Here is a 22,685-nt window from a genome sequence, read left to right on the forward strand (position 1 = left end):
AGAAACTTAATTTACCTTTATTGATACGCCCATATATTATCAATTTCGCTTTCTGTAGGATCAGCAGAAATTCTGAATGAGTCAAGAATTCTCACATATCATCCAGGTACAATTGTTTTGGATGCCATTCCACTACCCAGTCTTAGACTAGTCTTGGCAGGTTACGCCAAATTTACAATTGTCTTAGCTAAAACTCACACCATTCGAAAGTCATAGCTGGTCCCTATCTTACGGTCCAATCAATGCTTAGATTAAGACTCTTATATGCAAGAGAAATGTGAGGCTCAAGTTATCTCCCTTTGCATAGTCTAGCAAGTGGAGTAGTTTGGAACCAAGTCTAAAGGTGAAGAAAAAACTCAAGCAAAACAGTATGGTAGTGGGCACCTTGATTTCAGGGGCAAGTGCATGTGGACCATGGGTGTCAGGCATAATACGTGGCTGAACATTGTCGATCAGAATAAACAAGACGTGACAAGGCATCATGTACCTCACCAGAACCACATCATCCAATAGCATATCCAGAATCTGTCAGTGGACTTGAAAAACATGCCGCCTGCTTTTAGAATCCATGACAAAATAAAGGGGTTTGAAATCAGACATATTTGCATCTTTTTGTTTCAGAAAATGGTTCACTTTACAATACATAACCGTGACATGTAATATTGTTGTACAAATATATTACACGGTCTCCCTGGGTGATGTTCCCATGGTGACAGTAGACAAACTGGCCACACATTTGTAAGACTGCAGTCCAGTGTTCGTTTACATCAGGGAAATAAGGAATTTCAGTTCAATGAGGGTTTATGAGATGCACACTCTTCTTTTTCACATATACTCTTAAAAAAAAGTAGGGCAACCTGAACTTTGAAGTCTGGTAGAAAGAAAACCCATTGAGGAACGTTACAATGACATTCATCTTGTGAATGCAGCATCATTTCTCGTTATCACCACACCCAAACACAATGCACAAGAAACACATGTTCATGTGGGAGCCTCCTGCACGTGCATGGGGTGTCAAGATGAATCTTGATGTTTCTCAAGCAGGTCGATAAATCACTTTATCTTACCTTAGACGTGAATGTCACTTTCTGATTGGCTAAGTGCTAATCTGTTATTTTCAATGTACCCCGCTTACAGACGACGTATTATTTTCAATGTACACCGCTGGGAATGCCAAACTCTTCTGGTGCTTCATGGTACTACTTCTTTGCCTCAAATAACATTGAATCACGCATCAAGCAAGGAAAATCAGTGGAAGGAATCGAACTCTATCTCTTTTTTCCCTGTGTCGTCTGCAAAATGGCGATTCACCTCGCATTCAACAGAAGTACTTCAAACAGTTCAAAATTAAAATTCAGGTGTTTGGTAAGATAAATACGTTGTTGTTCACTGGTCCCTCGAGGTCCATGGGCTCATGTACCCTCTAGGTGTGTTTATGGCTCGGGGAACATAAACACACCTCGAGGATACATGAGCCCATGGGCCCCTCGCGACCAGTGAATATAGTAGTCCATTTTTTCCAGTAGTTTTCTTGCATCTGTGCATGGTCAGGGTTTTGAGGGTCAAATCACACACTACTGAAAATTGTAAGCCTGAAATTTTCACGTCATACTCCAGTCGCCTAACAAGGGGGATAACTGAAGAAACAGCTTTGCTTTGAATGTAATCCATGTGGTGATGCATTCTCAAAGCATCCATTATTATTGTGTCAACATTGATTCAGTCCCATGTATCTCCCAGTTTCGACAATCATACATTGAAAGTACAGTTCCCCTACTTATTTAAAAAAAAGTATTGAATATGGAAGCCACCATTTTGGTTTCACTATGATCGATTATAGCAATTTTGAGTTTGTCATGTGTTCTTAACACACTTTTGAACTGAATTGAACCTTTGTCTGACGCCTTGATTTAATGTAATCAAATATCATCTGTATACATGTTCTTTCTTGAATAAACTTTTGGGTTGCTTTGCTGGAGTGTACTGAATCCTATTCGGACGTGTTACAGAAAGGATGGAGTAAGATGAAGTAATGTCAGGCAGTAGCACAAGTACAGCTGTACCGAGGGGCTAAGTCACAGCTTCACTTGCTGATGTCCACTCCTCTCTTTCTCTTTCTCCTCTTCCCCCTTGACACATATACACAAATAGCCTGATAGACTGACACTGCCACACAGCCTCAACATAGCTTGACACTGCTAAACACACATACCTTGGCAGTGCTACACAGTCTCACACATTGCTTGATACTGGTACACACAACCTCACACATAGCATGACACTGTTACACACAGCCTCACACATAGCTTGACATTGCTTCACACACAGCCTCACATAGCTTGACACTGCTTTACACAGCCTCACACATAGCTTGACACTGCTACTCAACCTCACATACAGCTTTACACTGGTACTCACAACCTCAAACATAACTTCACACTATTAAACGCACAGCCTAACACATAGCTTGACCCTGCTACTCAACCTAACTCAACATAGCTTGAGACTGCTACACAACCTCATACATAGTTTGACACTGCCACACACAACCCCACATTACTACTGACACCTTCACACATTTCCAAGGATTGTTTTAAGACAGTTGCTGCTAATAGTTGCATCCCCAGATAAACAATGAGCTTCAGATCCCCCTGGCATGTAATGCGAGGGGATATTGTCAACGCCTCGTCTCTCTGTCTGTCCATCTGGCTGCCCATCTGTGCCTAATCATTTTGTTTCCTGAGCATAACTAAAAAAGTGTTCAATATTTTTAGATGAAAATTGATAGATATAATAATCTGAATCTATGGTTGTGCCTTTTCCTATTTACAGATTTATGTCATTTTTACCTTGTTTTTGTTTTTCCATGATATGTTTTGGACTTAGTCTAATGGTGGGGTGGGTTTCATTTCGAGAGCAGAACTCAAAAACTGTTTAATATTTTTCTTCAAAGCATGGGAGATATATCATTCAGAACCTACAGTGGTGCATTTTGCTCTTTACAGGTTTATGTGATTTCTTATTTTCTCGATTTCCATGGAAACTTTTCAGACTTGGTCTCAAAATGGAACAATGGGTTTCATTTCCAGAGCATAACTTGAAAACCTTTTCACAGTTTTCAACAGGTCTTTGCATATATATGAGACAGGTCTTGAAGTGGTGCCCATTGCTATTTACAGCCATATGGCATTTATATTTTTCATGATTTCCATGGAAATGATTCTAGTCTAAAAAACATTAGGTAACTGTCAGATGATTTGTCCTTTCAAATATGTGGGGGCTGGGAGGGTATGTCATCTTCTGATGACTCTTTTTAATGTGTGTTAAATATCTGAGTCTTGCATCAATTTGGGCTTCCCTTTCACATAACTCCCAAGATGTGCACATCCTGATGTCATGATCTCAGCCAAGCTCAGTGTCTCCTCTATCAGAGGAAGTCAGTGTTATACAAGCTTCCTACATCGATGTTGACATTGAAAGTGTTTTCCTGAACCTATACCTCGAGGAATGTAACTATTTGTTATGCTGTTATTTTGATCATTGATTGCCATGTGTATGGTGTTGTGTGTGAATGTGTGCATGAGTGCACTCACACACATAACTCCATATATGTATGGCAATCAGTAAGGCACAACTGTGTTTTTCTCCATTATAGTCATTCAGACCAGTAGCATCAACAGTGCTCGACCTGACTTGTCTGTTCTGAATGACTGCCATGACTTAATGCATTTATTAGGCAGAGACACTGATATGAACATTGCAGTTGTTACATTAGAACTAGACAATCCATGAGAGAAAAAGCTTGAAGTAAAGGTTGTTTGGCCAAAATTAGACTTTAGTGGACATTTGTACTTCGTGTGAAACCTGACAGTTCCAAAACATGTTGCGCTGAAGTTTACTTCTCATTGTAGACGAAGATTTGAATCATGAATATTGAACGCAGCACAGGGAGGAAGGTGTCTTCATATTCATGGGATGGACACGTCCGATGTTCATGTTCAAGTCTTTGATTCACACTGATTAGGAAGGTTGTTTTGTCAGGTTTTCTGGTTCAGTAACGTAGTCAGCATGTTGGACATTCTTCTGTCGTCAAACTGACACAACTCAATAGCACGAAAGTAGTTTACAACATAGTGCTAATCTCTCTCTCTCTCCCACATGTTTGCCTCCTTTATCTCTTGTTTAAGATGGTGGGATAGCCTATGGGTTTGCTTTTCAAGCCAGGATCAATTCCCCACATGGGCACAATGCTGGAATGTTTGTAAAAAGTGGTGTAAGACCCAGCTCGCACGCTCACTCACTCACTCACTCACTCACTCACTCACTCACTCACTCACTCACTCACTCACTCACTCTCTCTAGGGTAACTCCTCACACAGCTGACATTGATATGTTACTACTTTCTTAGTTAAGAGCTTATTATTCATGGGATGCGGTGGGCGGCGAGCTGGCTAAAGCGCCAGGCTAGTGATCCAGCAGGGTTCAGGCGAGGGGATCGAGCCCACCTGTGTTCAGGTGTAACAGCCTTGGAGTCAACTTTAAGTGCAGACACTTTCCGTGTTGTCACGTTCCCTGGCCTGCAGTACACAACCCTGTGCACTTAAAAGAACCCCCGAAATCCTTTGGTATATGACCAGATGGTGGCCATACGAATACGTGCAAACACCTAGTTGCGGGTATGGCAACATGCAGTAAACTTGGACAAAGTACTGTGTTGAGCAGCAGTGGAAGACTTAAAAATAACTCAACAATTTTTCAAAGCTCATGTAGTTTTACTTGCATACCTTTGAATCGACGAAATAGTCCAAAGTGACTATATCCCCCAACATATCCTGATTTGACACAACATACGACACGATACAGACAACGGCCCTCATGTGGTTTAAATTGAAGTCCGAATTTGACTTCTTGGCGATTGTGCCCTGATTTGGCACTGACTGTGAGACAGTCACCGATAGCGTGGCTGCCCCAACGAAAACATATCTAAAACTGTCGCTGCTCAGTGTTCGTGTACACCGATGCAGGCGTCTGTGCGTGTTGCACGTTTTTCACGAATCGCTAGCCACTGTGTTCAAGTGGTGCGTTCGTGCGAATGTTTTGGGTTTCCTTCTGTCCATTCCCCCCACTATGATAACGACATGTTTATCATAATTCTACATGAGTAAGCGAGTTTAGTTTTACGCCGCACTCAGCAATATTCCAGCTATGTAGCGGCGGTCTGCTATGATCAAGTCTGGACCAGACAATCCAGTGATCAACAACATGAGCATCGATCTGCGCAGCTGGAAACCGATGACATGTGTCAACCAAGTCATTAAGCCTGACTACTGGTTCCCATTAGTCGCCTCTTACGACAAGCATAGTCGCCTTTTATGGCAAGCATGGGTTGCTGAAGGCCTATTCTACCCCGGGACCTTCACGGGTCATCATAAATTCTACAACAATCGTCACAATGTAATATTCACAAAATAATTCACATTTCACATGTTCTGAAACTGAAAAAGAATACTGTCAGTTTATAGTTCCCACAATTCTGAAAAGAAACACGATGACTCTCCTCTGAAAAATAACAATCACATATTCACACATGAAGTCAATGCACATTTTTCTTGTGAATGTCAGTTATGAAAATGTCCAACATGTACATACAATATTGTCCCTTCCTGGTGTCTTACTGTTCCTCTCCTCTCTTTTTCCTCTTCTCCGTTCGGTCCTCTAATGTTCTATCCTCTTTCTTATCTGTTCTGTTCCATCCTCTTGTCTGTTTTGCTCCTTCCTCCTGTCTGTTCTGTTCCATCCTCTTGTCTGTTCTCTTCCATCTGTCCATTCCAAAGGGCATACTTTTGTGACTGGCCTAGTAATTATACCTTTGTCTGTTTTAATGTCTACCACTCGCACATGGCCATCTGTTCCTGGATATGTCCTTGTGATGATTCCAAGTTTCCAAGTTCCTCGTGGTGCTTCTGGCGATATAATGGTCACCACGTCATCCACTTGTAGATCACGGCTGGGTGAAAACCATTTCTTTCGCGTCTGTATTGACGGCAACCACTCCTTCATCCAACGCTTCCAGACATGACGGACAAGTTCCTGCACTCGCCTCCATCTCTTCATCGGGCTATAAGGTGTGTTATCCACAGAATCAGGAGCAAATATCCCCCCACTTTGACCATGTAAAAAGTGGTTAGGTGTCAGAGGAACGTCGTCATGTGGATGAGCACTTTGATAAGTCAAAGGCCGGGAGTTTATTAGACTTTCAGCACCAACAAACGCTGTCACCAGCTCCTCATCTGTTATATCTCCAGATCCCAGAATGGCATATATAGCTCGCTTGGCAGCCTTAATCATGGACTCAAAAACTCCACCAAAGCTAGGAGCATGAGGAGGATTAAACTTCCAGGTCACTCCTCTATTAGCCAATGATGACTTCACCTTCTCTGTGTCCAGTTGAGCAACAAGTTGTTTCAGTTCATTTGCTGCGCCAATAAAATTTGTACCATTATCTGAAAGGATTTCTTTGGGTAGCCCTCGTCTACTAGCCATCCTGTAGAACGCATTAAGAAAAGAGTCGCTGTCCAGTGCATACGACATCTCCAAATGTACTGCTCTTGTAACTAAGCAAGTGAAGAGGCACAAATAGCGTTTTTGTCTGGACTTTCCACGCCCCTGAATCGTAAGAAATGGCCCAGCATAGTCAACACCTGTCTGTTCAAAAGCTCTAAGTGAATACCTCAAACGCATCTTTGGAAGTGGCGCCATTATCTGAGCTGTAGGTTTTGCCTTTTGTCTACGACAATGTGTACACTCTCGTTCCCATTCGCGGATCTCCTCACGGCCAGCAATGATCCAAAAACGAGATGACAAAACAGCAAGCATTTGATTTGTACCAATAACATGATTGCCATCCTCATGATGTTTCTTAACAATCAGCTTCGTCACCCAGTGTTTTCTGGGCAAAATGATTGGGAACTTTGTTTGGTACGGCAAATAGTCTGCATGTCTGAGTCTACCATCAGACCTAAGAAGACCATCATCATCCAGAACAGGATGAAGATTAATGAGTTTGCTACTTTTGGAAATAGACTTTCCCTTTGCTACTGCCAAATATTCCTCAGAGAATGCATCTTTCTGTGCATTACAAATGATGTGTTTTTCAGCATCAGCAATTTCTTCTGTGGTTAAGCAACCATGCTGTCTTTCAGCTGATTTAACAGAAGCATTGTTGAGGAATCTGTACACCCATGCAGTAAGGCGTGTATACCTATTCCAATCTGAAAACCTGGTAGGCTCTAATAACCATACTGAATCTGAAACTGTCACGAGCGATACAGTCTTGTTTCTCAGTTCAGAGGTGGGTGATATCTTGACATTCATTTTTTGTTCAGGCCATTTGTTTTCATCACATAGCAGAAATTCTGGACCATGCATCCAAGAAGCAGAGAACAATTTTTGAACTGATGTTCCTCTGGTAAGAATATCTGCTGCATTTAATTCTGAAGGAACTTGTTTCCATTGGGAAGTGTCAGTATGTTCTTGAATGAATGCAACGCGGTTGGCTACAAATGGTTTAAAGTAACGACTGTGGTTCTTGATCCAACATAATGCATTCATACTATCAGTCCACAGTACTGAACAGGAAGTACTGATTTCAAGGGCATGAGAAACAGCCAACATCAACCGAACTCCCAAAACAGCTGCCATTAACTCCAGCCGGGGAATGGAGAAACTCTTCAAAGGAGCCACCCGACTTTTAGCGGCCACTAGGTGACTTGAGCTGTCACCGTTTTGGTAAGTGCTAACATAATACAAGACTGCGCCATACGCGTCCTCAGAGGCATCCACAAATACATGCAGTTTTGCTGTTGAGACATCAGATTTCATTTGTAAACATCTGGGAAATCTTAATCTATCTAACTGATTTCTCTCTTTGATCCATTGTGAGGCTTCATCTTTCAGATCATGATCAAGCACATCATCCCAGTCCATGCCTGACAACCACAATTTTTGCATGATGATCTTTGCTCTTATGTGAAATGGAGCAACAAAACCAAGGGGATCAAACAGTTTAGCAAGCTCTCTGAGAAATCCTCTCTTGGTAAGTGGCAAGTCCTCTTCTATGATTGGACAACGGAAGCTGAATTCATCATTCTGAGCTACCCAGACAAGACCTAATGTTTTTGCTGATGGTAATTCATCCTTAGCCAAGTTGACTTCAGATACTCTGTCCTCAATAGGAATGTTTTTCAGGACTTCTGGAGAATTTGATAACCATTTTCTAGATCGCATGCCCGCTCTTCCCCACAATGCTCTGAGTTGTTTGTACAATTCGATAGCATCATCCACTTCTGGAACTGAGTCCATACTATCATCCATGTACGTGGACTTACAAACAGTCTTAGCAGCTTTTGGGAATAGATGCTCAAATTGCCTTGCATTTACCCTGGAAATATATTGAGCCAGGAAAGGGGAGGCATTCATACCAAACACTACTCTCTGAAATTCATATATCTGTGGTATTTCTGATTGGTTTAATGATCTCCATAAGAACCTAAAGTATGAACAGTCTTTGGCTGGAATTCCTATTTGCAAATACATTTCAGCAATGTCACAAACCAAAGCTATTTGGTGCTTGCGGAATCTAAGTAGTATCTCAAACAAGTCACCCTGAAGTTTCGGACCCTGGTGTATGATATCATTCAGTGAAGTACCCTGACATTTCGCTGAAGCATCAAAAACAACTCTGACTTTGGTTGTACTTCTGTCTGGGCGTATCACAGGAAAATGTGGTAAGAACCACTGACTGTCAGAAGTGTCTTCATTTGCAGAGACAATCTGGATGTATCCCTTTGCATGGTAGTCTGAAATAGTTTTATTATAAACTTCAGCTACGGATGGGTTTTTTAACAGTTTTTTCTCTGTATTACAGAGACGTTTATAGGCCATGTTGTAATTGTCAGGAAGTCTTTTAGCATCTGCTTTCCAAGGTATGCCAACCACGTATTGGTCATTTTCATATGTGACCGATTTCTGCACAAAGTCAACTACCGCTTCATCTTGCTTTGTCAAGATTGGTTCTGATGACCGAAACTCTTCTACCTCCCAAAACTTATGAAGCATAGAGTTAAGTTCAATTTCCTTGTCATTTGAGAAGTACGTGCGAGAATGTCTGTAATGTCCTGACTGTTCAGGAACACATCCCACACATGTCCACCCAAGAGGAGTAAGCCTGGCCATTGGTTCTCCATCAGAGCCAGAAACGTCCTCATAAGAGCGATGTAATTCCAAATAATCCATCCCAATAAGTAAATCAACGATGAGAGGGGCTTTTACCTTAGGGAACTGAATGTCTCGCAAATGTGACCATCGTTTAGAATGCTTTTGCCAGTCAACAACTTGCATTTGGCCGGTGACCCGAGTGGTAGTTAAAGCAGACATCATTAGATCAACTGAGCCATCCATGCTTTCAAGACCAAACTGAACTGTCGTTGTCTGAAATTTCTCACTTTGTCCATTAAGAACATTGACAGAGATATTTCGTACTTGACCCACTAAGCCCAACTGTGAGGATACATCTTCATTAATGTACGTTTGTGTACTCGCATCGTCTAACAATGCATTTACCACAATTCTGTTTGGGCCGCTTTTAAGAACAACAGGTATTGTCCGGAGTGAAAGTAGAGTAGACTTATCAGGTTTTGTGGACGACATTGTTGTGATCTTTGTAACTTGGACTGCATCGTTGTTACTAGTCAAATGTTGCTGTGGCTGTTGTGTATTGTCATTGTTGTTATTTGGTACAAAATGGTGAATGCTATTTCTCTTTGAATGTAGTAACTGATTATGTGAAGCAGGACAGTTGTCAATACCACATTTGATGTTGCGTCTGCATGTTTTTCCAAAGTGATTGAAACCATAACACCTGAAGCAAAGCTTTAACTGTTTGACAGTTTCCCATCTCTTTGGGACAGTCATTGATTTGAATTTTCTACATGTTACAATGTCATGGTTGTCCATATGACACAACGGACATCTGTGGCCTCTATCAACCTGCTTGTTACCAAAGAAAGACCCTAATTTGTTAGAACCTTTATGGATTGTTGTCTTTCCTTTAGCAGCTACCCCATGGATTGTTTCCGAAGCAATGACCTGAAATTCTGCCTCCATTAAGACCCACTCACGTAATGCTTCAACTGACTCCTGTCGTTGAGTTTCAAAAATCCATCTTTGGTACTGACTAATCATGGATGCTGTCATTTTCTTCAGGAGTTGAACATAGAGGGACCCATTACCTAACTCTTCAAACCTATCAGAATCCCTCATGTTTACAACAACTACATCCAACATATCAGCAAACTGTTCAAAGTCCTTTGCATTGCCGGGTCGCACTGGCCTAAAAGATGATATTTCTTCCATTTGGAGAGCTATGTGACGTCTCATACCACCAAATTTACGTTCTAATCTCTCAAGTGCTACCCCATATGCCGTTGCACTGTGACCTAAGTCTTGGATGACCTTCATTGCATCACCACTAACATATTGTCGCAACTGAAGTAGTTTATATTCTGGTGTGGCAGGTGCTTTGTCTATACATGCTATAAAAGCAGCCTTCCAGGCTTCATATGACTTGGCATCCCCATTAAAGACAGGTATAGACACGCGTTTCAGCTGCTTCCACATGTCTTTGCCAATGTCATAACTATGTGAAAGTGTAGGTGCCCTATGATCATATCTGTCTGAGTGGTCCCTAACCATGTGAAATGGTTCATTGTTTTGTTCTTGAATTCCTGACTCACCTGTGACAACATTTTTACAAGTAGCAGTGTTTACAGGAACAGCTTTCACGTCTACCTTCCTTTTAAAATTAGATGTTTGTGAGCTCTGTGTTACAGAGTCTGGCCTATTCCTGAGATAGTCCTGTGCATCATGTTGAGCCTTAGTACCTATTTGTTCTAACAATTCTCCTTCATCAGTGACCTTGGCCATTTTTTGTTTATCACCAACAGTTTCAAACATTTCTGACAGGTTCACGATAACTTCCAAAGCCTTAAGCTGACAACTGCTTAATTTATCTATGGCTTCCCTTATTTCTATTCTTGATGGCATCTCTTCTTGCTCCATTAATTTCTCCAGAGCATTTTTTGACTTGGTGAAAGCTGACTTTGCTATCATTTTTTGCCTCTTAAGACTGTTTATTTTAGTTTCATTATCATTTTTATCATTGTCTGAAATACCATCAGACCCAGGTAGAGACATGTCTGCAACTGTCTCAAGTGTATGCTCAGCTTCATCCATCTCCCCATTCATTTGAGATGTCACACCAGCGCGAGACATGGTTGTAATTCAACAGATTTTCAACAACGTTTATCACATTTCAACATACACCCCAAATCTATTTACACTCTACGTACCTATCAAAGCATTGGTGTTAGATAAACACAATCCACACTTGTGCTTTATCTTGCTTGATAATCAATGAAAATGCAACACGTGTGAAATCACACTTTCAGCAACGTTCATCAAAATTCAACATACAACCCGTCCGTGGTACAACTCAGCGTACACCTATCAAGGCAATCGTATTTAGATAAAGACAATACACACTTGTGCTTTATCTTGCATGATAATCGATGAAAATGCAATACTTGTGAAATCACACTTTCAACAACGTTAATTCAAAATTCAACATACAACCCGTCCGTAGTACAACTCTACGTACATCTATCAAAGCATCGGTGTTTAGATAAACACAATGCACACTTGTGTTTTATCACACACCCATGATGCAACATAATCAATGAAAATACAATGTCAATTGAAATCAAAATAGTGTGCGATAAAGCAAAGAATGGTATAGCAATAACCACGTTCTGCTACCATTTGTTGAGCAGCAGTGGAAGACTTAAAAATAACTCAACAATTTTTCAAAGCTCATGTAGTTTTACTTGCATACCTTTGAATCGACGAAATAGTCCAAAGTGACTATATCCCCCAACATATCCTGATTTGACACAACATACGACACGATACAGACAACGGCCCTCATGTGGTTTAAATTGAAGTCCGAATTTGACTTCTTGGCGATTGTGCCCTGATTTGGCACTGACTGTGAGACAGTCACCGATAGCGTGGCTGCCCCAACGAAAACATATCTAAAACTGTCGCTGCTCAGTGTTCGTGTACACCGATGCAGGCGTCTGTGCGTGTTGCACGTTTTTCACGAATCGCTAGCCACTGTGTTCAAGTGGTGCGTTCGTGCGAATGTTTTGGGTTTCCTTCTGTCCATACTGTGACTATGTGTCCCAGTCCACCCAGCTGTGAATTGGGTACCTAGTTAGGATTAGGATGAGAGATTCACAATAAACTTGGTGCGCCTAGTGGCAGCAAGAGTTGTATACTTCCCAGGGAGATTGATAATACAATGTGACACTGAGATAGACATCCAATGGTCAAGGGAAACAAATACCAGCACCTTGAGCAGGCAACAGTTGCACGGATATATCCTATAATATTATTCTACTAAAGTTCAGAACCCATAATATGTCAGAGGTAAACAAACATCAGCCTTACTTCAGGCTTTCCTTCTACACCAAGGTGAAAGACAGTGATATAACTGGAATATTGTTCAGAGCAGTAATAAAAACCCAATACTCTCACTCACTCTTCTTAATATGTAAAGACGGAAAATTCCATAGAAAACAGATTTATTTCATTGCAAGTATTTACATGACTGTCCGCATCAAATCATGCATGGGTCGAAGTCACACAGTTGACTGAACATGTCTGACCAGTTAGCTTCATACCTTGTTATGCCACTGGATAATCAGCTGTACACAACTGGACACTGGGCACACCTGGCAGAGGCTGTGGTGAGGGGTTTTGTGCTACAGGTCAGGTGACTCTCCGGTCCTGACAGGTCCCATACAATCAGCACAGTCTGGGGGCCATTGGAGCATTGAGCTAATGATGTCACGTAATAAACATTGAGAGTTCATTCCTATGTTGTTGTTGGTAATGGTGTGCTGATTATTTTTCTGTTGTGTTCTTGCTCTTCTGTACTGAAGGGGGCAGGCGGACACTGAAGGGAGTGGAGGGGAGGGTCACTGAAGATGGCAGGGGGACACTGAGAGGGGTAGGGGGGTAGCTGGAGGGGCAGTTGGTCCATGGGCTTCACTTCCATCGCTTGTCGGTCAGCTGGCCATCAGACTCAGCATCCACTGTATCAGGCTGCAATGAATAATACAGGTCTCTGTAAAAACCTAGTTCACTGCTTCTTGTGTGCAAGTAATTGTAGGACATCTGTGCCACATTGTGCATACAGAGCACAAGTCAGCATAAATGTTTGAGCATGTGTTTAAGCCAGTCCTTTTATGGCTTATTTTGTTTATTAAAGACTACAGTGTAAAATGAATTTTGATACTGGTTGAAACTTTCAATGGTTAATCCCTGTATGATGTTGTGCTCTCCTCCAAGATTAATCTTGCATGGCAAGATGTAGCCCAAATAATGTTGCAAGTGACACTAAGTCCCACTCACTCACCATGAGTGTAAGTAGTGTATTCTGGCTACACGTTACATCTCACCTCAGAAAAGTCCATGTGGGGCACTCCATTCTGGCAGCGATGGGCCACACGAGATGATTCCTCCTGGAGTACATGTGGAAAAAGTAATCACTTATATATCTATATGACAAATTCTAAAATATGTTTTTGTCCTCAAGAAACCTGCACTATGATTCAAGCCTAACAAGTTGATAAAGAGGACCCTTTCAAAGTGAAGTCTACTCTGAATACACATGCCTCCCACACATACAATGCACAGTGCACTCATGCAGGTATTTATATTCATTTGACTTGTAGATATAAATGCTTGGACCTTGTTCACTTGTCAGGGATAAGGATTACTCTACATGTGTATATTTTCAGTGTTCCAGAGGAGGCCCTTTGTCATCACTGTAAGCTACTGAACTGATGAAGGGCCATGTAGTCATCTCCCATCAGATGCATATGTTAGATTCTGTTCAGGTCCCTCAGCTGCTTGACAATCTTAGCCTCTGTCCTTCAATAGGATGTTGTCATGGTCAGCTTCTAAGCATTGCTTTGACTAACATTTTCCTAAATGAAGGTGTAACAAGTAACTGACAGAATGGTTTCCATATAGGTATACATACCATGATCAGCTTGTTGACAAGCATGAGGATGTCTTTCCGGAACACACAGTTATTTGTGTCACTGCCACGTTTCCTGCCTGCATGCCAACCATTGCTGAAGTGGTAGTTCTGTCCAGCAACAGCATGTACTGTGAGCAGCAGCAGCAGCACTGACACTGTCACCCCTTGACTGAATAGTACTGACATTCTGAAACACATGACCCACAACCTGGAGATGCCCGCTGTCCAAACATAATGATCCTCACACCATCAGGTTCACATTTAAACATTGTGATGGTCAGTTTCTGACTTAGGTAAGGCATTTGTGCTCACACATGAAAGGATCAAGAACTATGTTCCATAGAACGATACATGGAGGGAGGGGACACAGGTGCCCAAGGCATCTGGTAATGCCACTGCACAGTGTTAAGTCCTGCAAGGTCCCACATGTATCTTTAGATTTCAAGTGCTGTTTTGTCTTTGGCTTGGCTTTCAACATTCTTGTAAAACAATGAAATATGCAGAACTTTTAGCTTTCTCATAGCTTTTATCTTGACAGGTTCTGATATGGCTGGAATCAAACCCAGCTTTTGCCTAAATCAATGCCAGGCTTTTGTCAAACCCACTTGACCTTTTGTTTCAGTTACAATAATTTTGAAATGAAAAGTAACACAAGTTATTTAATATGCTTTATGATTGAAGCCTTGTTCAGAAACTATGACAACATACTAACATTGTGCATGTACAGATGCTTGAGTTGCCAGGGTGTTTCATGATGTGTGTCATGATTTGATGGAGGGTCATCACAACACAATTGTTGCCTTTCACAAGTCCCTCACAGTTGGAACTGTACAACACTTGTTGCCACTGTCTGAATGCTAGACACTATTGCTGCTCTTCCTTCATCAGACAGTATTATCCTGGAGCGTTTCATCTACCTTTATGTTTTCTTTTTTTCTTAAGGTGATTAATTTTTTTCCTTTGATTGTCCAATTTTGTGTAACCACTTTTCTGCACAAACCCATCTTGCTCAATTTCAGTTTAAAATTGGCTCGTGAATATTTGACTATCTTTTATGTGGGAACTGTAGAATATTTAGAGAATTATAAGGATCATGTTTTTCTTTCTTTTTTGTGAACCATTTCTAGAACTTTTCCCTGATCAAAGATCTTATAAAGTAATATTTCACGTAATGTAGCTGGTACGACTGAGGCCTACGGACAGCCGTAGTTTGTGTTTTACAATCTTGTGAATATTTCTTCATTTAGCGATTGTGGAGAGAACAAAGAGGTCTTCCTTGGCAGATTAAGGCTTCATCCTGCCCTCCCTTAAACTGAGGTAGGAGAGTTATTGAGACAATTATGTTTCCAACCTACTTCAGGGAGATGTTCGTAAGGTGAAAAAGCCTTAGAAAGAACCAAGAGAAAATGGTCATCCCACTCAGAGCATTGATTCCAAGGATTCAATAATTGTTCTTCCAATAAACAAAAAGAAGGTTTCAGGAGATAAACAGACCATTGACCAGCTGAGTTAAAATAAAGAGAGAAAAATTTAATAAAAGAAACAAATTGAATAGTTACTTTTTCATTGAACAATTCAATTAAATCATATTTTGTCAGGTGGTGTTTGTAATATAAGTATTCACAAGGGAAGAGCAGGACTGTACAGAGAATCGTTTTCTATTATAACATTCATTAAAGGCCTAGGCCTAGATTTTCAAAACTCTCTTAGTGCTAAGATAGTCTTAAAGGTCACATGCAACGTAAAACACAACTTTGCAGATTCTGGTACCTTTCGGTATGCACTTACCGAAACAAATCATAAAAAATGCCAATTCAGCCTATAAAGTTGAAAAAAACGCAATGAAAGAAAAGCCCGCGAAATCGGAGTTCAAACGTTTCACTAAATTCCCCCCAGAGCTGGGGGAAAAACTGGTTTCAACTGCTGTGCTGTGCTGCGTCCATAACGCATGCGCAGTGAATAGGTTCGTGGAGCTTGAAACAGTATGCATGTCCAGTGGATTAGGTCGTGAGCAGTAGTCTAATCTTGGTTGTGTACACAAACAAGTAAATAATCTACTCGTTATGTAAAAAAACTTGTTGATTGTGGTAAGCAGTCTCTGTCACAGAGAAAGCTCATTGTCTGGTATATTCACACCTATATGACTGCCTGCCTGTCTGCTAAAGACAACATGCAATACACAGCTTCAATCACTGACCACGTGCAATTTAAACTTAGCACCTATCAGACTATACGACATAAAGAAAACAAGTTGATTTATGACTCGTGCACCCGAGTCCCGTGTCTGTCACATTATGTAATTAGGTACGTGTGATACACATGACATGTTTTTATGACTGTGGGTTGCAAACAAACTACATTCATTTTTTTCGGATGACTGGATCTGACGGAAACTTGTGCAAACTCAAGTCCTGCTTTGTACTTGGACAGATTCCAGCCACGCACTAGTTTACCATCTCTGCTGACATGATATTTGATTGGATCGAAGTCAAATTCAGAGAACATGTATTTTCCAAACCCAACATCTCTATGTACATTCTTCATGGATAACGACTTCTTTCAGTGTATGCGATTTTGTTTGACAACACTATATGAATCCATACTGAAACGACGCATCAAGTACACAAAAAGAAGTTGTTATCCATAAAGAATCTTACTTTCTTGTAACTGGCTATACTTCTAAAATGCCCATCAAACAGATCATCTTTCTGTACACACAGTGAACCCTCAGCATATCAGCAAATGAAACAGCCAATCGGAAGCCGTCGTTACACTTGAGTGCATATCCACCCGCTATGACTGGGTTCGGTCTCCCGAAGGCTTCGTTTCGGGGGAAGTAAGCCCAAGTACAAAATATTGCACTTTTGAATCGCGATTGTACGCTTATAATTTTGTTTATTTGTTTTTTTAAAAGCAGCAATGTATATTATATGTCATGAATAAGTGATAAATGTGTTTTAATTATGTTTGATTTTTTGGTTGCATGTGACCTTTAAGTCAATGTTAATGTATGACACTTATGATTATCTTAGTGCTAAGAGAGTTTAAAAAATCTAGGCCCTGGATGGTTCTACGGAACAGCCCAAATGGAGGTGGTTGGCCACTGTGGATCTGTTGACTGGCTGTGTGTTACTTCAGTATGGACCAGCCAGATTACTGACGGGTTAGCACATCTATTTCACACCATGGTCTGAAACTGTTAACTCAGTATCTCCACAACTCACTGACAGTTTGTGTTCAGTGCTCCCTGTCTGTACTTTGTATTGACACTCACAGTTTATTGAATGTGCAGCACTTTAGTGTTTAGTGGCACTTACCAATAGGCTTATTTAGAAGAGAGGGCTATGTGAGATTAATTGGGAGACCTGTTCACAAGGGGGCACCTGATCCCACAGAAACAGTTTTAGTCATATAATGCCTTGCAAGATATTGTATTTTTTTTTTTAGAAGTGGAGAGCATGTAAGAAGCTATAGTTAGTAACAAATTTGGCAAAATAGTCTTTTGAAGTGTGACAGGTTGATAGTGTGCAGCTGTTGCACAAAACATAGAATGTTGTTATATTCAGTTTGTGTGTCTTTGTCTTTGGATATATTCAGTGAGGTAATCCTGTGCATTATAGTTTGAAACGTGAAGAAATGATTCCACTTTGAAAAAGCTCAAGTCTAGATCTGTTGAGGTGAAGGCAACAAATTAGATGAACAGACTCATTATTTTTAGAATGAATTAGAGGAACTGATATCTTCAAATATCGATTGTGATGGCTCTGGATGAAAAACCAATAAGGTTGAGGGAAAAAATCCTGAAAATTCTTCCACAAGTTTAGAAATAATAACATCAGAATTGATTACTGAGCACACCAAAGTTGATCAACATACACTGAGCTATGCTCCTCAATAGTTGTATACCCCAGTAAACACAGCAATAGGTGTGAAAGAAACACTTGTGATACTGAATATCATACACTGATAGTTAACAAGCTGATAGTCTGCTGGTGTCTAATTTGAAGTGTATTGAAGTATGAAGAAGTTTACTCATGTGTACACAATCATAATGCTGCCTACTGGAGTGTTCTCAAGCATACATATATGTAGGTATATGTGTGTCTTTTTGTCTGTGTGTTGACATCATAAATGTCAGACTGTCTGTAAAGACAGAAATGGCGTTTATTTGTGACTCATGAGTCATGAGGAGACATGTTTCAGTGACTCACAGGTCAGAGTTGGACCTTCTTCTTCCTACCACAGGGTCTCATGTCTTCATGAAGGGATCACATGCAGGTCATGGACAGGAAGGAAGTTATGTAGGGTCTATGAACAGATCACTTAGAGATCTTGCTTAGATCAGTGGTTAGTGGGAGGTGTCCTGGAGTAGCATTCTGTAGTCTGCAAGTGCAGCTAACAATGAAAACTGTTCCACTGAATTTACTGAAAATATAGATGAACACATGTTGATGTCTGTAGACTGCACTAACCACAAAACATTCACTTCTTTGGCGGATTGTATCATCAGCAATGTAATTTCATATGATGTTTCAGTTATTTAAATATATGCAGTGTCCTCTTTTTGGATGGGCTGATGCAGGTTGTTGTATACATGACTTAATCCAAAAATATTCACACAATAATGACATGACAGTAAATGTAATGTGAGGTGGTGTCATTGTTGGTGTAGAAGATGTTATTTCTACAAGGCAGGTGATGCTGGTGGCTCTAGGAATATGGTCAATGTACAGGCACTCCTTAATAGGACCTCTAGGAATATGGTCAATGTACGGGCACTCCTTAATAGGACCTCTAGGCATATGGTCAATGTACAGGCACTCCTTAATAGGACCTCTAGGAATATGGTCAATGTACAGGCACTCCTTAATAGGACCTCTAGGAATATGGTCAATGTACAGGCACTCCTTAATAGGACCTCTAGGAATATGGTCAATGTACGGGCACTCCTTAATAGGACCTCTAGGCATATGGTCAATGTACGGGCACTCCTTAATAGGACCTCTAGGCATATGGTCAATGTACAGGCACTCCTTAATAGGACCTCTAGGAATATGGTCAATGTACAGGCACTCCTTAATAGGACCTCTAGGAATATGGTCAATGTACAGGCACTCCTTAATAGGACCTCTAGGAATATGGTCAATGTACGGGCACTCCTTAATAGGACCTCTAGGAACATGGTCAATGTACGGGCACTCCTTAATAGGACCTCTAGGCATATGGTCAATGTACGGGCACTCCTTAATAGGACCTCTAGGCATATGGTCAATGTACAGGCACTCCTTAATAGGACCTCTAGGAATATGGTCAATGTACAGGCACTCCTTAATAGGACCTCTAGGAATATGGTCAATGTACGGGCACTCCTTAATAGGACCTCTAGGCATATGGTCAATGTACAGGCACTCCTTAATAGGACCTCTAGGAATATGGTCTATGTACAGGCACTCCTTAATAGGACCTCTAGGAACATGGTCAATGTACGGGCACTCCTTAATAGGACCTCTAGGAACATGGTCAATGTACGGGCACTCCTTAATAGGACCTCTAGGAATTGGCACTCCTTAATAGGACCTCTAGGAACATGGTCAATGTACGGGCACTCCTTAATAGGACCTCTAGGAACATGGTCAATGTACAGGCACTCCTTAATAGGACCTCTAGGAATTGGCACTCCTTAATAGGACCTCTAGGAACATGGTCAATGTACGGGCACTCCTTAATAGGACCTCTAGGAATATGGTCAATGTACAGGCACTCCTTAATAGGACCTGTAGGAACCTCTTCACAGTACTGTAGTTAGTCTGTGTGGCATAGTGTAAAGAATCAGGTTTTCTCTAACTTCAGTTGAGCAGTATACCTAAATTGATCAGATTGCTGGAACAAGATTCTTTCAGAAAGTAGAAGTGACTTGCAACCAATTTTTTCTCACAATTTGTTTTGCCAGAGAGTCAGCAAAACAAGTTTCATGAAGTAAGAAACAGTATTTATCATATCCAACACTGTGTGTAATCAGTCCAGATAAAGCCTATCATCTGTGTAAGGCTATCAGTGTGTCCGCCAGCAAACAGACACTTAAGACTCAGCACACACTCAAGCTGCACTAAGACAGCATGGAATTATTTTGTAACAAAAGAGGTTTTTAGGCATAATTTCTTCTACTGGCAGCAATAAGTTTCATGACTTTTACCCTTTTCAAAAACTTCTTGCCTAATCTAAAAGTAAAAATAATCCCCATGACCACCCACTACTGCATTACTTGACAATCTGTATTTTCTTGTGTAAATAATTTGTTATAATTTATCAAAAACATACTTTCATTGTCATTTGAACTGGAAGTTTCTATACTCCTGCAAAATTAACTTGTTTATGGCCACAAAAACTGGCCCCCTTTGTCAAAGTGCCGAAGGTACTTATTGTTTTGAATATGTCACACATCCATAGTGCCAGAGGTCTGTCAGCCCATGGTGCACAATGAAAGGACTGAAGTATATTGACTGTTGTTATATAAAATGACTCGAAATGCCTGACCCTTTTCGTCATTTCACAAAGTAACCGTAACCTATATATGCTAGCATCAAAGATACCTTTCTTCACTAACCTGGGGAAACCAACTGCAAACTATATGCAAATGAATTGCACAAAGCTCAGGGATCAAATTACTAGAAAGCATGTGCAGATATATCGACCATGTGAACAGCAGCATTTTGGTGTAAAGTTTTAATAAGAATTTGCCAGTATTTTCTGTTTTTTATCATACTAAACTCATAAAAACAATCTTTTCGACATAATTGTTTTGAAATGTAACAGTTCATGTGCAAACAGTACCTTTGAAAAGAATGGAATATTTTGCAAAATCGAATTAAGTACAGTTGACTGAAGTAAGTAGCCACATTTACACTGGGAAGTCTAAAGTTTTGATGCGTAGTATTTATGTTCAGGAAAATACAAAGGGATATTGTTGGCAATGTACAGCAGTGCAGACTGTAAGTACTTGTTCATTCACTTTTTGATATTCCTTGGTATAAGACTATCATCAATGGGAGATACTAGTATCTGTAGAGCAGTTTCATGTCACATCTTGTAAATATATCCTAGGTATAAGACTATCATCAATGTGAGATACTAGTATCTGTAGAGCAGTTTCATGTCACATCTTGTAAATATATCCTAGGTATTGGTAGATAGATCTTCTACTGCAACAGCTGAGAATATTGGACAAACATTGCAGAATTATATTGGCACAAATGTTACAAAAGAACGTTCTCTGTTTGGTTTTAGTTTGTGTGGAAAATGTGTCAGAAATATTAATTCTGATGTTAATATTAATTTTAAACACACTGTTAAAGACTGTTGTGTTTAGTCACTATTTCTAATAGTTCTAAATATTTCAAATTTAGATTTTTACCCAAGTGTAAAGTCAGCTCTTGTGATTGAATCATGTTTGCTTCACTTACACCCAAAAGATCAAAAAAGATTCTTAAGATTATTAAGAATTGGAGAATTACAAAATATAAATGTTACAGGCAGGTAGGAGGATGTTGCTAGAAACATTAGATTTTGTCCTTTCTATTATGTACTATGAAGAAAGACACAAGTAATGTCAGTTTTCTCTGTTTAGGATATTTTAAAAAGACAATTTTTTTAAAATAAAAAATCTCTCAGAACTTCTAACACTGAAGTCTGTCATTTTGTGCTGAGCATGTTAAGGATGCTATTTCCTTTCATTCTTCATCATGATCAGTCTGGTATGTTAATTGTTTTATTGTAGTATCATTTTGCATATAAGGCATGTATCTACACTGTACTTGGGCCATGAGACTGTTTACTGAAATACACTTTGCTTTACCTACATGCTGATGATACACAAGGCATAAGAAGAACAATACTGATTACAAGTGCACTATATACATAAATGATGGAGTTGCTAGATGGCCTACCTGTAGCTTGGTGCTTGTGGTGTGCAACAGTCGTGGCCACGTGTACAGATCCTTGGTACTACTTGCTTGGCGTGTCTCAGCACACTCCCTTCTGCCTGCTCCCACTATATATAGTCCAGAAAGGAGGCGCTGCTTCAGGGAGAGTCTGCGGCAAGCGGGGGTGTAGTCCCTCCTCCATGGCTTTCCATCTCTATGGCTCCCCAGTGGGGTACTGGCATCTTCACCTGCAACTCAATTACTGTGCATCCCGTGTGATTGTGTTGATGCAGACTTGGTGCATGTTGCCCGCGGCACAGGAGGCAGATGGTGACAATGTTGTTGCCAGACTTGGTGCCGTGCTCTCCCGCATCAATCATCTAAATTACCCTGTAATTAGAGTTGGACCTTTGTGATCCAACATGCGCACTGGCCACTCAGTCCATCAACTGAACATAGTTCCTTAGTATACACATGGTTAGTGAGAAGACCAGTAAATGTTGTTTTTTTTGTCTGATATAAGCTGACCTTTGACAGGTTTTATATATTTTGTATGGCAATTACTTTGATGAAGGTAGTTTTAGTAGGAATAATGTGTG

At 40.5% G+C, this 22,685-nt stretch overlaps 2 protein-coding genes across 3 annotated transcripts in view; one reads left to right on the forward strand and one right to left on the reverse strand.

The window, feature by feature from the left end:
- LOC137285324 (RUN and FYVE domain-containing protein 2-like) overlaps positions 1-22,685 on the forward strand; it is a 75,440-nt gene that overhangs the window by 29,120 nt on the left and 23,635 nt on the right. The gene's annotated exons all lie outside the window — the stretch shown is intronic.
- LOC137285325 (prepro-gonadotropin-releasing hormone-like protein) lies at positions 12,685-22,187 on the reverse strand. Its single transcript, XM_067817683.1, has 4 exons — positions 22,111-22,187; positions 14,168-14,354; positions 13,581-13,643; positions 12,685-13,224 (listed from the first exon to the last, which is right to left on the reverse strand). Exons 2-4 carry the CDS (start codon positions 14,351-14,353, stop codon positions 13,168-13,170), a joined length of 306 nt encoding a protein of 101 aa, XP_067673784.1. The 5' UTR covers position 14,354; positions 22,111-22,187; the 3' UTR covers positions 12,685-13,167.

This window comes from Haliotis asinina, chromosome 5 (genome assembly GCF_037392515.1).
Source record: "Haliotis asinina isolate JCU_RB_2024 chromosome 5, JCU_Hal_asi_v2, whole genome shotgun sequence".
In the NCBI taxonomy this organism is placed as follows: domain Eukaryota; kingdom Metazoa; phylum Mollusca; class Gastropoda; order Lepetellida; family Haliotidae; genus Haliotis; species Haliotis asinina.

Coding starts and splice junctions, on each gene's coding strand:
- LOC137285325 (XM_067817683.1), bottom strand. CDS start 14,353: ATGTCAGTACTATTCAGTCAAGGGGTGACAGTGTCAGTGCTGCTGCTG. Junction 13,644..14,167: donor TTGTCAACAAGCTGATCATG/GTATGTATACCT, acceptor CATGTACTCCAG/GAGGAATCATCTCGTGTGGC. Junction 13,225..13,580: donor CCCACATGGACTTTTCTGAG/GTGAGATGTAAC, acceptor TATTCATTGCAG/CCTGATACAGTGGATGCTGA.